The 13403-nt window shown below is 44.4% G+C and overlaps 1 protein-coding gene across 1 annotated transcript in view; it reads left to right on the top strand.

The window, feature by feature from the left end:
• Positions 1-13403, top strand: part of LOC116991848 (complement C3-like) — a 109629-nt gene that overhangs the window by 84512 nt on the left and 11714 nt on the right. Inside the window, exons 30-33 of the mRNA XM_033050825.1 lie at positions 3086-3176; positions 5808-5859; positions 8914-9001; positions 12135-12221. Of these exons, the coding sequence (XP_032906716.1) occupies positions 3086-3176; positions 5808-5859; positions 8914-9001; positions 12135-12221 (318 nt within the window). The remainder of the gene's footprint in view (positions 1-3085; positions 3177-5807; positions 5860-8913; positions 9002-12134; positions 12222-13403) is intronic.

The raw sequence follows: 13403 nt of genomic DNA, 5'->3' as shown, positions 1-13403 counted from the left end.
TAATTGGCTTGGGTTCGTATACTTGGTATAAGTGTAAATTGTCCCTAGTGTGTGTAGAATTGTGTTAATGTATGGGTATGACTGGTCGGTGTGGACCCGGTGGGCCAAAGGGCCTGTATCTCTAAACCTAAACTAAAAACTAAACGGGATGGATTTATCTGCTCATTAATAAAACCTTATCAGTGCACAAACTCTCATCATCTTTATCTGGGTTTTGTATCATTACATTTTATGAATGGGACTAATGGCTCACGCACTGTTTACGATCTATTATTTCAGTTCAGATCTCTAGAAAATGTTGAAGTACAAGCTACAGGGAATGGACAAGGAATACTAAAAGTAAGTGTTGGTTGCAAAAGTAAGTTTATTTGGTTAGATCGCAACATTTTCATTGCTATGCAATAATTTATATAATTGTAAGATATAAATGATATAATTCCCCTTTCAACAACAGGCTCAAAGTGGACAATTGAGAAAAAAGGAAATAAAGGAAAGGGCAGAGTAATAATTTGGAAAAAACGGCCTGATTGGTGACGGAAAACACAGGGAACACTTCAGAGAAACAAAGGGACACAAAAACGCTGGAGAAACTCAGCGGGTGCAGCAGCATCTATGGAGCGAAGGAGATAGGCAACGTTTCGGGCCGAAACGTTGCCTATCTCCTTCGCTCCATAGATGCTGCTGCACCCGCTGAGTTTCTCCAGCATTTTTGTGTACCTTCGATTTTCCAGCATCTGCAGTTCCTCCTTAAACACTTCAGAGAAACAACTATGGAATACAGAGAGTAAACACCTCAGTAGAGGCCAGAGAAAATATAGCCTGTCCAGATACAAGAACAAACAAGCTAATAATTGGGACGACAGATGGCACAATGGGCTAAGTGTTCGGCTGGCGACCGGAAGGTAGCCGGTTCGGATCCCGCTTGGAGTGCATAATGTCGTTATGTCCTTGGGCAAGACACTTCACCCACCTTTGCCTGTGTGTGAATGTGTGTGAGTGATTGGTGGTGGTTGTTAAGTGGTTCCGTCAGTCTGCCCCAGGGCAGCTTTGGCTACAGAAGTAGCTCACCACCACCGAGTGTGACTGAGGAGTGAATGAATAATGCGATGTAAAGCGCCTTGAGTATTAGAAAAGCGCTATATAAATCCCATCCATTATTATTATTATTATTAATAATGATACAGAGAATTAGTGAAGGACGTATGGTGGTGAAGCAGTGGCCTCTAGTGGTAGAGCTACTGCCTTACAGCGCCAGGGAACCATGTTCGGTCCTGACTATGGCTGCTGTCTGCATGGAGTTGTACGTTCTTCCCGTGACCTACGTGGGTTTACCCCTAATCATCAGTGTCCTCCCACACACAAAAGACGTACAGGTGTGTAGGTTAATTGGCTTGGTAAAATTGGCTCTAGTGGGCTAGGGGCACGGCCGCGGGCCCAGTGGACGACATCGTCGGGAGCTCACAGGTCACAGGTTGGTGACCTGTTTTTTCTGGAGCTCCCGCAACTGCAGCTGCTTCCGCTGGACTGGAGGGCCGCAGCTTCGGCAGGTTAGACCACCCCGGGCCGCGGAGCTTGAACCGGCTCGTTCGCGGAGCTCGGTTGAGCCGCGGGACTTACTCACCATCACCCGGCGGGGTCACAACATCGGAGGCCTGGATCGCCTCAACGCAGAGGGAGAACAAGGAGGGAAGAGACAGTGACTTTAAGACTTTTGCCTCCATCACAGTGAGGAGGTGCCTGGTGAACTCACTGTGGTGGATGTTAATTTGTGTTTATCGTGTGTTTTGTTATTGATTATTATATGTGTGACTGCAGGCAACGAAATTTCGTTCAGACCGAAAGGCCTGAATGACAATAAAGGAATCTAATCTAATCTAATCTAGTGTGTGTAGGATAGCGTTAGTGTGCTGGGATCATTGGTCTGTACGGACACGGTGGGAGGAAAGGCCTGTTTCGGCGCTGTCCCTCTAAACTAAACAAAACAAAACTTGTCCCTTAACATGTCCACCCATGGATGACCTTACAAGGAGCATATTTCCAGACAGTTTAGCCTTCAGAGTCATAGGCACATGCAACCTTCTCCAGCCAGAGCAGATGGTGATCCTCTGAAAAGACCTGTCTCATATTGTGACCAAGGCTTTGGAGCAGACAAAAATAGACAAGATATTTTGAGAAAAAGAGAAAAAGGAAGGAGTGCAATGAACTATCCTAATTGGAATTAGTTTAATTTAAAAGAAAAATGACTAGATTTCCCAATATGTATCCTCTCAGTTTTCGAGGTAACATTGTAAATCATTCTTAGACCTTCGACACTGCCTCCATATTTTTCTCTAATATACAAGTGGTAATTCTTATCAGATTGACACTTATTACAGAAGTAGAATTTTTAAAATTAGTGATCGTTTGCAATGCTGTTAGCAAGTTTCAAAGGAAATTCAACTTTAACGGATACTGACTGTGCAATGGTTATTGAAGGAAGATCCAGAGTTTTACCTAAGACAGTGATGGCATCTCAGATTCAGATTCAAAGATTCAGATTCAACTTTAATTGTCATTGTCAGTGTACAGTACAGAGACAATGAAATGCAGTTAGCCTCTCCCTGGAAGAGCGACATAGAATATGATTTCAATAAATAAATCTATTTACATGCATACAGTCATAGACTTCTTTTTTCCTGTGGGAGGAGTGTCCGGGGGGGGGGGGGGGGGGGGTGATTGGCAGTCAATGAGGTACATTGTTGAGTAGAGTGACAGCCGCCGGGAAGAAGCTGTTCCTGGACCTGCTGGTCCGGCAACGGAGAGACCTGTAGCGCCTCCCGGATGGTAGGAGGGTAAACAGTCCATGGTTGGGGTGAGAGCAGTCCTTGGCGATGCTGAGCGCCCTCCGCAGACAACGCTTGCTTTGGACAGACTCAATGGAGGGGAGCGAGGAACCGGTGATACGTTGGGCAATTTTCAGATACATCTGATGAACAATGTATCATTTATTTTATTATTAAAATTTTCCTATCCCTATGTTTAGCCTTTTTTAATCAGTGGTCTGACCTCTGACAGGTAACCTTGTCATTTGTTTTTTTTTGTACAGATTTCAACATCTTATTATGGAAAGGTGCTCGATGATAAAAAGGATTGTAAGAGGTACAATCTACAAGTAACTGTTGAACACGTTGAGGAAGGTGAGCAATGCACTGGGAGCATTACTTCTTAATAATGAGCTTCTCTGCACCCGTTGGATCAGAGCAAGCTCTCAAACATAAGAACCCTCAGAATTAAAGGTCATTCCTTTAGGATGAGGAGGAATTTCTTTAGTCAGAGGGTGGTGAATTTGTGGAATTCTCTGCCACAGAAGGCTGTCCAGTCAATGGATATTTTTAAGGCAGAGTTAGATCGATTCTTGATTAGTACGGGTGTCGGGGGTTATGGGGAGAAGGCAGGAGAATGGGGTTAAGAAGGTGAGTTAGATCAACCATGATTGAATGATGGAGTAGACTTGAGGGGCCAAATGGCCTAATTCTGCTCTTATCACTTATAAACTAATGAACATGAAAAGTTAAATAAGATCTCAATATTTCCTTTTTAATCTACCACCATCGCTATACTATCTCTGTGAATTATCTCTCTCTCTCTCCCTTCCTAGCTCCATATCGATCTCTCTGTCTGAGCCTGATGCATCAACTGAGTCAACCAGGGACTTGGGTGACTCAACAAAACAGAGAGGTCAAATTAGCAGCAGGAAAGATTGTCTTTAGTTTAGAAACTGGCCCTTCGGCCTACTGAGTCCGCACCGACCAGCGATCCCTGCACATTTGTAAGGTGTCCTTGAGACTCTTGAAAGGCGCCCATAAATAAAATTTATTATTATTATTATTAACACTACCTTACACACACTAGGGACAATTTTACATTTATATCAAGCCAATTAACATACAAACCTGTACGTCTTTGGAGTGTGGGAGGAAACAGAAGCTCCCGGAGAAAACCGACACAGGTCACAGGGAGAACGTTTAAATTCCGTACAGACAACACCCATCGTCAGGATCGAACCCGGGTCTCTGATGTTGTAAGGCAGCAACTCTACCGCTGTGCCACCCGTTGCCTGAACTTTAATTCCTCTTCAAGTTGTTTCCATCAAGCATCAGCATTTCATGGACAAGAGTTTGTAAGTAATTTGTGAGATGATATGAAATATAACTCTGAATGAAGATGAGGAGCAAGATTCGGACTGAAGAAGGGTCCCGACCCGAAACGTCAACCATCCATTTTATCTAGAGACCCTGAGTTACTCCAGCACCGTGTCTCTCTTCGGGAGCAAGAGAAAGCCATTTCAATAGCTCAATAACTTAAAGTGCCAGCAGCAAGCCTTTAATAGTTTGCCATTCTTCCAACAACGTGTCATTTCTATTCCAGTTTCTTTGTGTTCTTAGTCTGCAGTAGTTAGGAGTTGTCCTTATGCATGACGCACATACCAAGGTGATTACAATTGCAGGAAAATTGATATCAAACAAATGTTTGGATAGAAATGATCAAAACATGGAAGCCAAAATGAGAGGGAAGTTGAGAAACTAAAAGATTTCAATCATCAGTGGTGTGGGTCTAGAGCTGGCTGCCCCAAAAGGTTGTAGATGGTGAAATTATTGTCACATTTAAAAAGTAGCATTTGAACTCTAAACCCACATCTGAGAAGTGAGATTAACCTAGTATGTTTTTCATCAGTGTGGACGCTAAGGGCCAAATCATAAATTCGAGGAGCAGAATTAGGCCATTCGGCACCTCAAGTCTACTCTGCCATTCAATCACGGCTGATCTTTTCCTCTCAACCCTATTCCCCTGCCTTCTCCCCATAACCCCAGACACCCGAACTAATCAAGAATCTGTCAATCTCCACTTTAAAAATACCCACTGATTCGACCTCCACAGCGTTTTGTGGCACTGAATTCCACAGATTCAACATTCTCTGTTGAAATACATTCCTTCTCATCTCCTTTCCAAAGATACAGTATGTACTTTTATTTTAAGGCTGTGGCCTCGGAATCATTTCCTCCTGATCAGCAACTTTTCGACTCAGTAGATGCTTTCAAAGATGCTTACTCAGTAGGGTGTTTTCAAAGTTGGGAAGGATTTAGCAAGGCAGTGGTGATGAGCATATGGGCTCCATGAATTATCACATTTGCATGGTTCAGCTGTACAATACTACAATGCTGAATTACTGCTGCACTGCTGGAGGTGATATCTTCCAAATCCAATATTGAGTGAAGGTTCTATCTGAGATCTCGTGCAAATGATACTTGGTTTTTAGGTTATAGATTCAGCACGGAAACAGGCCCTCCAGCCGACCGAGTCCGCGCCGTACGCTAACACTAACTTACACACATGAGGGACAATTATCAATTGTACCAAGCAAATTGACCTACAAACTTGGACGTCTTTGGAGTGTGGAAGGACGTACAAACCCATGTAGGTCATGGCGAGAATCTGTGCAAACTCTGTACAGACAGCACCCGTGGTCAGGATCGAACCCGGGCCTCTGGCGCTGTAAGGCAGCAACTCTACCACAGCGCCACCGTGTCACCCAGCGGTTATTCTTTGGTATCCTAGTCAACCCTTATCCTTCAAAAGCTACACCTAGAGACTGGGATGAAATCTTGCTCTCTCCAATTGGTTATTATTTTACAGCAGAAGACCAGTTTCAGGAAGTAATTTTAAGCAACTTAAAGCTCTTATTAATTACTCTTATTCATGTTTGCGTTACAATTGACAATCAACGTATTTGTGATTACAGTAACTAACACTGTTTTGCATGTTTATAGCTAGGCGACCTGAAGGTGTTCTAAACACATTACTGATGAATATCTGTACCCGGTAAGTAGCTCAGACACTAAAGAATTCAGTTAAGTAGGTACAAAATGCTGGAGTAACACTATGGGACAGGCAGCATCTCTGGATAGAAGGAATGGGTGATGTTTTGGGTCGAGACTCTTCTTCAGACTGAGTTAAGTATGTTTTCTGTTATCATTGAGAAGTTACTGAGAGAAAGCATAAGCATGTATAGTCCAATAAGCCCCTCCAAACCTGTTCCATGCCAAGCTGGCCATCCGCGAGTCGAGGCGGCAGACAGTGGAGGGCTCTACCCAAGCCGGCTGCCTGCCCCTTTTCCGGGGATACGTCCATGCCCGGGTGCGGAAGGAAAGGGAATACGCCCTGTCTACGGGCACCCTGAGGGAGTTCCGCGACCGCTGGGCACCGAGGGGGGTTGAATGTATCCTGGACAAGGATTGCAATATAGTTGTTTAGCAGTTGCTTAGCATATTTGTTCGTCTTGTATTATAGTGGTGTTTTGTTTTATTGTATTATAAATACTATTTTAATATTTGAATATATATTTCTGATTTAAAAAAAAAATTTAAATTAAAAAAAAACCTGTTCCATCATTCAGTCAGATCGTGACTGATCTGTGTCGGAAGGAACTGCAGATGCTGGTTTAAATCAAAGATAGATACAAAATTCTGGAATAACTCAGCTGGACAGGCTGCATCTCTGGAGAGGAGGAATGGGTGATGTTTCGGGCTGAGACCCTTCTTCAGACTGAACTGTGATCTTATTCCTAAAGGCTAAAGGGATCAGGGGGTATGGAGAGAAGGCAGGTACAGGATACTGAGTTGGATGATCAGCCATGATCATATTGAATGGCGGTGCAGGCTCGAAGGGCCGAATGGCCTCTACTCCTGCACCTATTCTATATGTTTCTATGTTTCCTCACCTTTTCGTCAAATCCATCTATAACTTTGGTTCACAAAATATTATAGACCAAACATTGTCAATTGTAGAAGAAATCTCCAAAGCATAGAAAATTCATGTTTCTGAGCTACATCTAGTTCTTAGTATTTTTGTACATTCATTTTGTATGAACACTGAATTAAATTCCCATTAAAAAATCATCCTGAAAGTGACAGTGCAGTTTATACAAAAACATACCCCAAAACAAGTCTCGCACATGGAACCTTCCTCTTCTCAGTGACACTGCCAACTCGTTGCTGTGCTACAGTCAGAAGATGTTAGCTGTTAAAAGCATGTCCCGAAAGACTGAAGTAACACATATTCTAATTGCATGGAGATGGCAAGGTAAAGGAAATCAGCTCACACCTTCAAACAAAGAGAGATGCCCGTCATGTTCAATAAGTTACACTACTTCTGGCAGACTGAAGAAGGGTCTCGACCCGAAATGTCACCGCTTCCTTCCCTCGAGAGATGTTGTCTGTCCCGCTGGATTACTCCACCATTCTGTGTCTATAGAACCATAGATAGAAACATTGATAGACACAAAGCACTGACTCAGCGGATAAGGCAGCATCTCTGGAGAAAAAGGATGGGGACATAGGGAAACATAGACAATAGGTGCAGGAGTAGGCCATTCGTCCCTTCGAGCCTGCACTGCCATTCAATATGATCATGGCTGATCATCCAACTCAATATCCCATACCTGCCTTCTCTCCATACCCCCTGATCCCTTTAGCCACAAGGGCCACATCTAACTCCCTCTTAAATATAGCCAATGAACTGGCCTCAACTACCTTCTGTGGCAGAGAATTCCACAGATTCACCACTCTCTGTGTGGAAAATGTTTTTCTCATCTCAGTCCTAAAAGACTTCCCTCTTATCCTTAAACTGTGACCCCTTGTTCTGGACTTCCCCAACATCAGGAATAATCTTCCTGCATCTAGCCTGTCCAACCCCTTAAGAATTTTGTAAGTTTCTATAAGATTCCCCCTCAACCTATCTTCAGTGTAAACCAGCATCCACAATCACAATCACAAAATACTTTATCAGCCATGTTTTGCACCATACGTGGAATTTGGTTTCTGTCATATGTTGATAGATGGGAGCGGCTGGGCTTGTCTACTCTGGAATTTAGAAGGATGAGAGGAGATCTTATTGAAACATATAAGATTATTAAGGGTTTGGACACACTAGAGGCAGGAAACATGTTCCTGATGTTGGGGGAGTCCAGAACCACGGTTTCTAAACCCACAGAATGGAACAATGCTGAATGATTGATTTTATTTCACAAGATATATCAGAGCAATTTACATGCTACTGTTTGCAACTTGTTGAGTGGAGATCTCATCTGAGTGTTTGATGCAGACATCCGATTCCTCTCATCGTGTTGTCACTGATTAAGAAATACTCATCGCTGGGAGTGTCCTCGCTCAGAGTGTCTATACTGGAAGCTACCTCTCCGACTTAGTTTAGTTTAGAGGAACAGTACAGAAACAGGCCCTTCGGCCAACGTAGTCCACTCCGAACATCAATCAGACGCACCAAATCTCTTACCCAGAGTAGGGGAAATCGAGGACCAGAGGACATAGGTTCAAGGTGAAGGGGAAAAGATTTAATAGGAATCTGAGAGGTAACTTTTTCACACAAACGGTGGTGGGTGTATGGAACAAGCTTCCAGAGGAGGTAGTTGAGGCTGGGACTATTCAACAATTAAGAAACAGTTAGACTGGTACATGGATCGGACAAATTTGGAGGGATATGGACCAAGCACAGGCAGGTGGGACTAGTGTAACTGGGACAAGTTGGCTGGTGTGGGCAAGTAGGACCGAAGGATCTGTTCCCACACTGTATCACCCTCTATCTCTATGCCTAGTTCTATCCTCCACACACTAGGGACTTACAGAAATAAATTAACCACCAAACCCGCACATCTTTGGAATGTATGTGGAAACCTGAGTGCCTGGCAGAAACCCACATGGTCACAGAAAGAATGGACAAACTCCATAGAGACAGCACCTGTAGTCAGGATTGAACCTGGCTCTCTGACGCTGTAAGGCCATTGTGCCGCCTCTTTCTCTTATTGTTAAAAGCTCCCAAGATCTGTTTTTTTACTAAGCTGTTCTAATTTGTCCTTTGCAGCTACCATGGTGATACACCATCCTCATTTGTTATCTTGGATGTGTCCATGTTAACTGGATTTACTCCAGATAGCAATGATCTTGAACAGGTATGTTATGTGTTCATTATTAAGAAAGACTTGAATTTATATTGTAGAAATGTTCACATATCTCCAACAAAGGATACAAAAGGGATAAGTGGAGCAATAGACAATAGATAAGACAATAGACAATAGGTGCAGGAGTCGGCCATTCGGTCCTCCAAGCCAGCACCACCATTCAATGTGATCATGGCTGATCATCCACAGTCAGTACCCCGTTCCTGCCTTCTCCCCATATCCCCTGACTCCGCTATCTTCAAGAGCCCTTTCTAGCTCTCTCTTGAAAGTATCCAGAGAACTGGCCTCCACCTGTGTGAATAAGTGTTTCCTCATCTCCATTCTAAATAGCTTACACCTTATTCTTAATAATAATAATAAATTTTATTTATGGGCGCCTTTCAAGAGACTCAAGGACACCTTACAAAAATTTAGCAGGTAGAGGAAAAACATGTAAGGGGAATGAAATAAATAGTAGAGACATGACTAGTACACAAAGTAAAGACAGAATTCAATACAAAACACAATATGAGGCAATTAATGCACATATGAAAAGGAAGGGGGACGTGGGGCTAAGGATAGGCAGAGGTGAAGAGATGGGTCTTGAGGCGGGACTGGAAGATGGTGAGGGACACGGAATTGCGGATCAGTTGGGGGAGGGAGTTCCAGAGCCTGGGAGCTGCCCTGGAGAAGGCTCTGTCCCCAAAACTGCGGAGGTTGGACTTGTGGATGGAGAGGAGACTGTGGCCCCTGGTTCTGGACTCCCCCAACATCGGGAACTGTGTCCTGCGTCTAAGTAAGTAAGTAAGTTTATTGGCCAAGTATTCACATACAAGGAATTTGCCTTGGTGCTCCGCCCACAAGTAACAACATGACATACAGTGACAGTTACTAATGACTCAGAAAACACTAAACATTAATAATAATAAAACATTAATGATAAAACACCATTGATCAAGCATGTGAACCAACACAATACCAGATCAAAGGGACGCTACAGATTTTTGGCTGGTGAGTAGAGCAACTACTCGTGGATAAAAACTGTTTTTATGTCTGGCTGTGGCAGCTTTGACAGTCCGGAGTCGCCTTCCAGAGGGAAGTGATTCAAAGGGTTTGTGGCCAGGGTGAGAGGGGTCAGAGATGATCTTGCCCGCTCGCTTCCTGGCCCTTGCAGTGTACAGTTTGTCAATGGGGGGAAGGTTGCAGCCAATAACCTTCTCTGCTGATCGGACGATTCGCTGCAGCCTCCAGGTGTCGTGCTTGGTGGCTGAGCCAAACCAGACCATGATGGAGAATACTAGCATGCCCAAACCCTTAATAATTTTATATGTTTCAATAAGATCCCCTCTCATCCTTCTCACTATGGCCCTGTACAACTGCAGTAGGGCCTTCTATACTCAACTATGAATGCCAACATGCCACATGCTGGGATGTCAGGACTGTCTTATGAAGAAAGACTGGATAGACTTGGTTTATACTCTCTAGAATTTAGGAAATTGAGAGGGGACCTTATAGAAACTTATAAAATTCTTAAGGGGTTGGACAGGCTAGATGCAGGAAGATTGCTCCCGATGTTGGGGAAGTCCAGGACAAGGGGTCACAGCTTAAGGATAAGGGGGAAATCCTTTAAAACCGAGATGAAGAACTTTTTTCACACAGAGAGTGGTGAATCTCTGGAACTCTTTGCCACAGAGGGTAGTCGAGGCCAGTTCATTGGCTATATTTAAGAGGGAGTTAGATGTGGCCCTTGTGGCTAAGGGGATCAGAGGGTATGGAGAGAAGGCAGGTACGGGATACTGAGTTGGATGATCAGCCATGATCATATTGAATGGCGGTGCAGGCTTGAAGGGCCGAATGGCCTACTCCTGCACCTAATTTCTATGTTTCTATGTTTCGATTCGCTTTCTTCACTGCCTGCTGTACCTGCATGCTGACAAATGAAAGATTTGTGGCAGCAAAGATCCAGCAAGCAGTAAAATTATCCCATGGACAACAGTAGCAAAAGCATCATTATTTCACCCACCTATCTCCACAAAGCAAATTTATTCCAACATCGGGAACATGTTTCCTGCCTCTAGCATGTTTCCTGCCTCGGCTTCTGTATGTTCCAATAGTTTTGAGACCATCTACCTAACCATTACATAACAATTGAGAATCAAGCCTGATTCAACTCAGTTTTAATCAAACAAAGCACACAGTTAATCTTGATGCACATTTGGTGGAGAGAGAGCCTACCACTGAAATGTTAATTGAGTGGAGATGTTCAAAGAATGTGAAGCAAAATGTTTACTAAAGAGCCTGTCCCACGAGCATGCGCCTGCATTCAACTGCATGCATCTAGCGCGACCTAACGTGGTTGCTTGAGCCGTACGGCCTCGCGGGACCGGTCCCACTTCGATCATTGGAGCCGTATGGAGTTGTGCGGAGCTGGTCCCGACATCACGCGGGGCTCCGAAAAACTGACACTGTCCAAAAATTCTGCGCGGCAACGGCCTGTTCGCGCGCAGCCACATTGAGGCCGTACGCAGCGTCTCGATGCCGTACGCAGCGTCTTGATGGCGTACACCTAGCGCGTGGCGTTGCGCGATGACGTCACCACCCGGCGTGCCATTGCGCGATAACGTAACCGCCCGACGCTGTGCGATGTCCCGGTTCAGTCGGCCCGCCTCCTGCCCAGCTGATTGTTGAGTATGATGTCGGGACCAGCCCCGCACAACTCCAGACAGCTCCGCGGTTGGAAGTGGGACCGGCCCCGCGAGGCCGTACGCCTCAAGCCACCAGGTTTGGTCGCGCTAGACGCATGCAGTCACATGCTGGTGGGACAGGCCCTTTACTGATCCCCACTGGATGCTGTGAACCTTGAACCTTGTTTTCACCACACAAACATTCCTTGGTACCTTTCTCACCCGTCGATTCCATTGCCACTCCGAATTCAAGTTGAATCCAACCGAGTGGCACCCCCCTTCACCAGACCCTTGTGTTTGACTGCCCCATGAAGTCTGCTTGTGCAAACCTAACAACACTATGTGCGTTTGAGACTTTTAAAACACATCATTGAATTATATTTACATCAGATTACTATTTGCACATTGAATTTTTTTTTACGAACCATGCATTACTAACAAATATTCTATCTTATTTCTAGCTTAAAGATGGAATTGAGAAGTTTATAGCAAGATATGAAATAGATGGGTTGTCTACTGGAGGATCATTGATCATTTATTTAAATACGGTAAGAGATTCCTATATTTTGACAATTATTAAAGAAAAGATTGAAAGACATCCCAGAATTTTTGAAATGTAATGCTCTGACACCCATTTTATACTTGGCAAGCTCCCATAAAAGTATTGACCCCTAAACAATGGGGACCCGGCATTGGGGGACCGCTGTGTGGGAGGGGGAGGGGGAGATCAAAGGGGGACCTGCCGCAGGGGTACTTTGTAACTTTGTTAGTGCCCTTTATGGGCGACTATTTACATTCCTTGGGACTGCAAGCAAAGAAATTAACTTTGACTTGTCACATGTGACAATAAAGTATTCAATTCAATTTAATTCAGGGTTAAACAATAGACAATAGACAATAGGTGCAGGAGGAGGCCATTCGGCCCTTCGAGCCAGCACCGCCATTCAATGAGATCATGGCTGATCATCCCCAATCAGTACCCCGTTCCTGCCTTCTCCCCATATCCCCTGACTCCGCTATCTTTAAGAGCCCTGTCTAACTCTCTCTTGAAAGCATCCAGAGCCTGCAACGCCCTCTGAGGCAGAGAATTCCACAGACTCACAACTCTGTGAGAAAAAGTGTTCCCTCGTCTCTGTTCAACATGGCTTACCCCTTATTCTTAAACTGTGGCCCCTGGTTCTGGACTCCCCCAACATCGGGAACATGTTTCCTGCCTCTAGCGTGTCCAAACCCTTCACAACCTTATATGTTTCCACAAGATATCCTCCAATCCTTCTAAACTCCAGAGTGTCAGGCCTAGCCGCTCCATTCTCTCAATATATGACAGTCCCGCCATCCCGGGAATTAACCTTGTAAACCTACGCTGCACTCCCTCAATAGCAAGAATGTCCTTCCTCAAATTAGGGGCCAAAACTGCACATAATACTCCAGGTGTGGTCTCACTTGGGCTCTGTACAACTGCAGAAGGAACTCTTTGCTCCTATACTCGACTCCTCTTGTTATAAAAGCCAACATGCCATTTACTTTCTTCACTGCCTGCTGTACCTGCATGCTTACTTTCATAGACTGATGAACAAGGACCCCCAGATCCTGTTGTACTCCCCCTTTCCCCATTTGACGTCATTTAGATAGTAATCTGCCTTCTTATTTTTGTTACCAAAGTGGATAACCTCACATTTATCCATATTAAATTTCATCTGCCATGCATCTGCCCACTCCCCCAACCTGTC

This window comes from Amblyraja radiata, chromosome 35, assembly GCF_010909765.2.
Source record: "Amblyraja radiata isolate CabotCenter1 chromosome 35, sAmbRad1.1.pri, whole genome shotgun sequence".
Lineage (NCBI taxonomy): Eukaryota > Metazoa > Chordata > Chondrichthyes > Rajiformes > Rajidae > Amblyraja > Amblyraja radiata.
The sequence above is the reverse complement of the archived record's forward strand: the minus strand, read 5'-3'. Positions and strand labels throughout refer to the sequence as shown.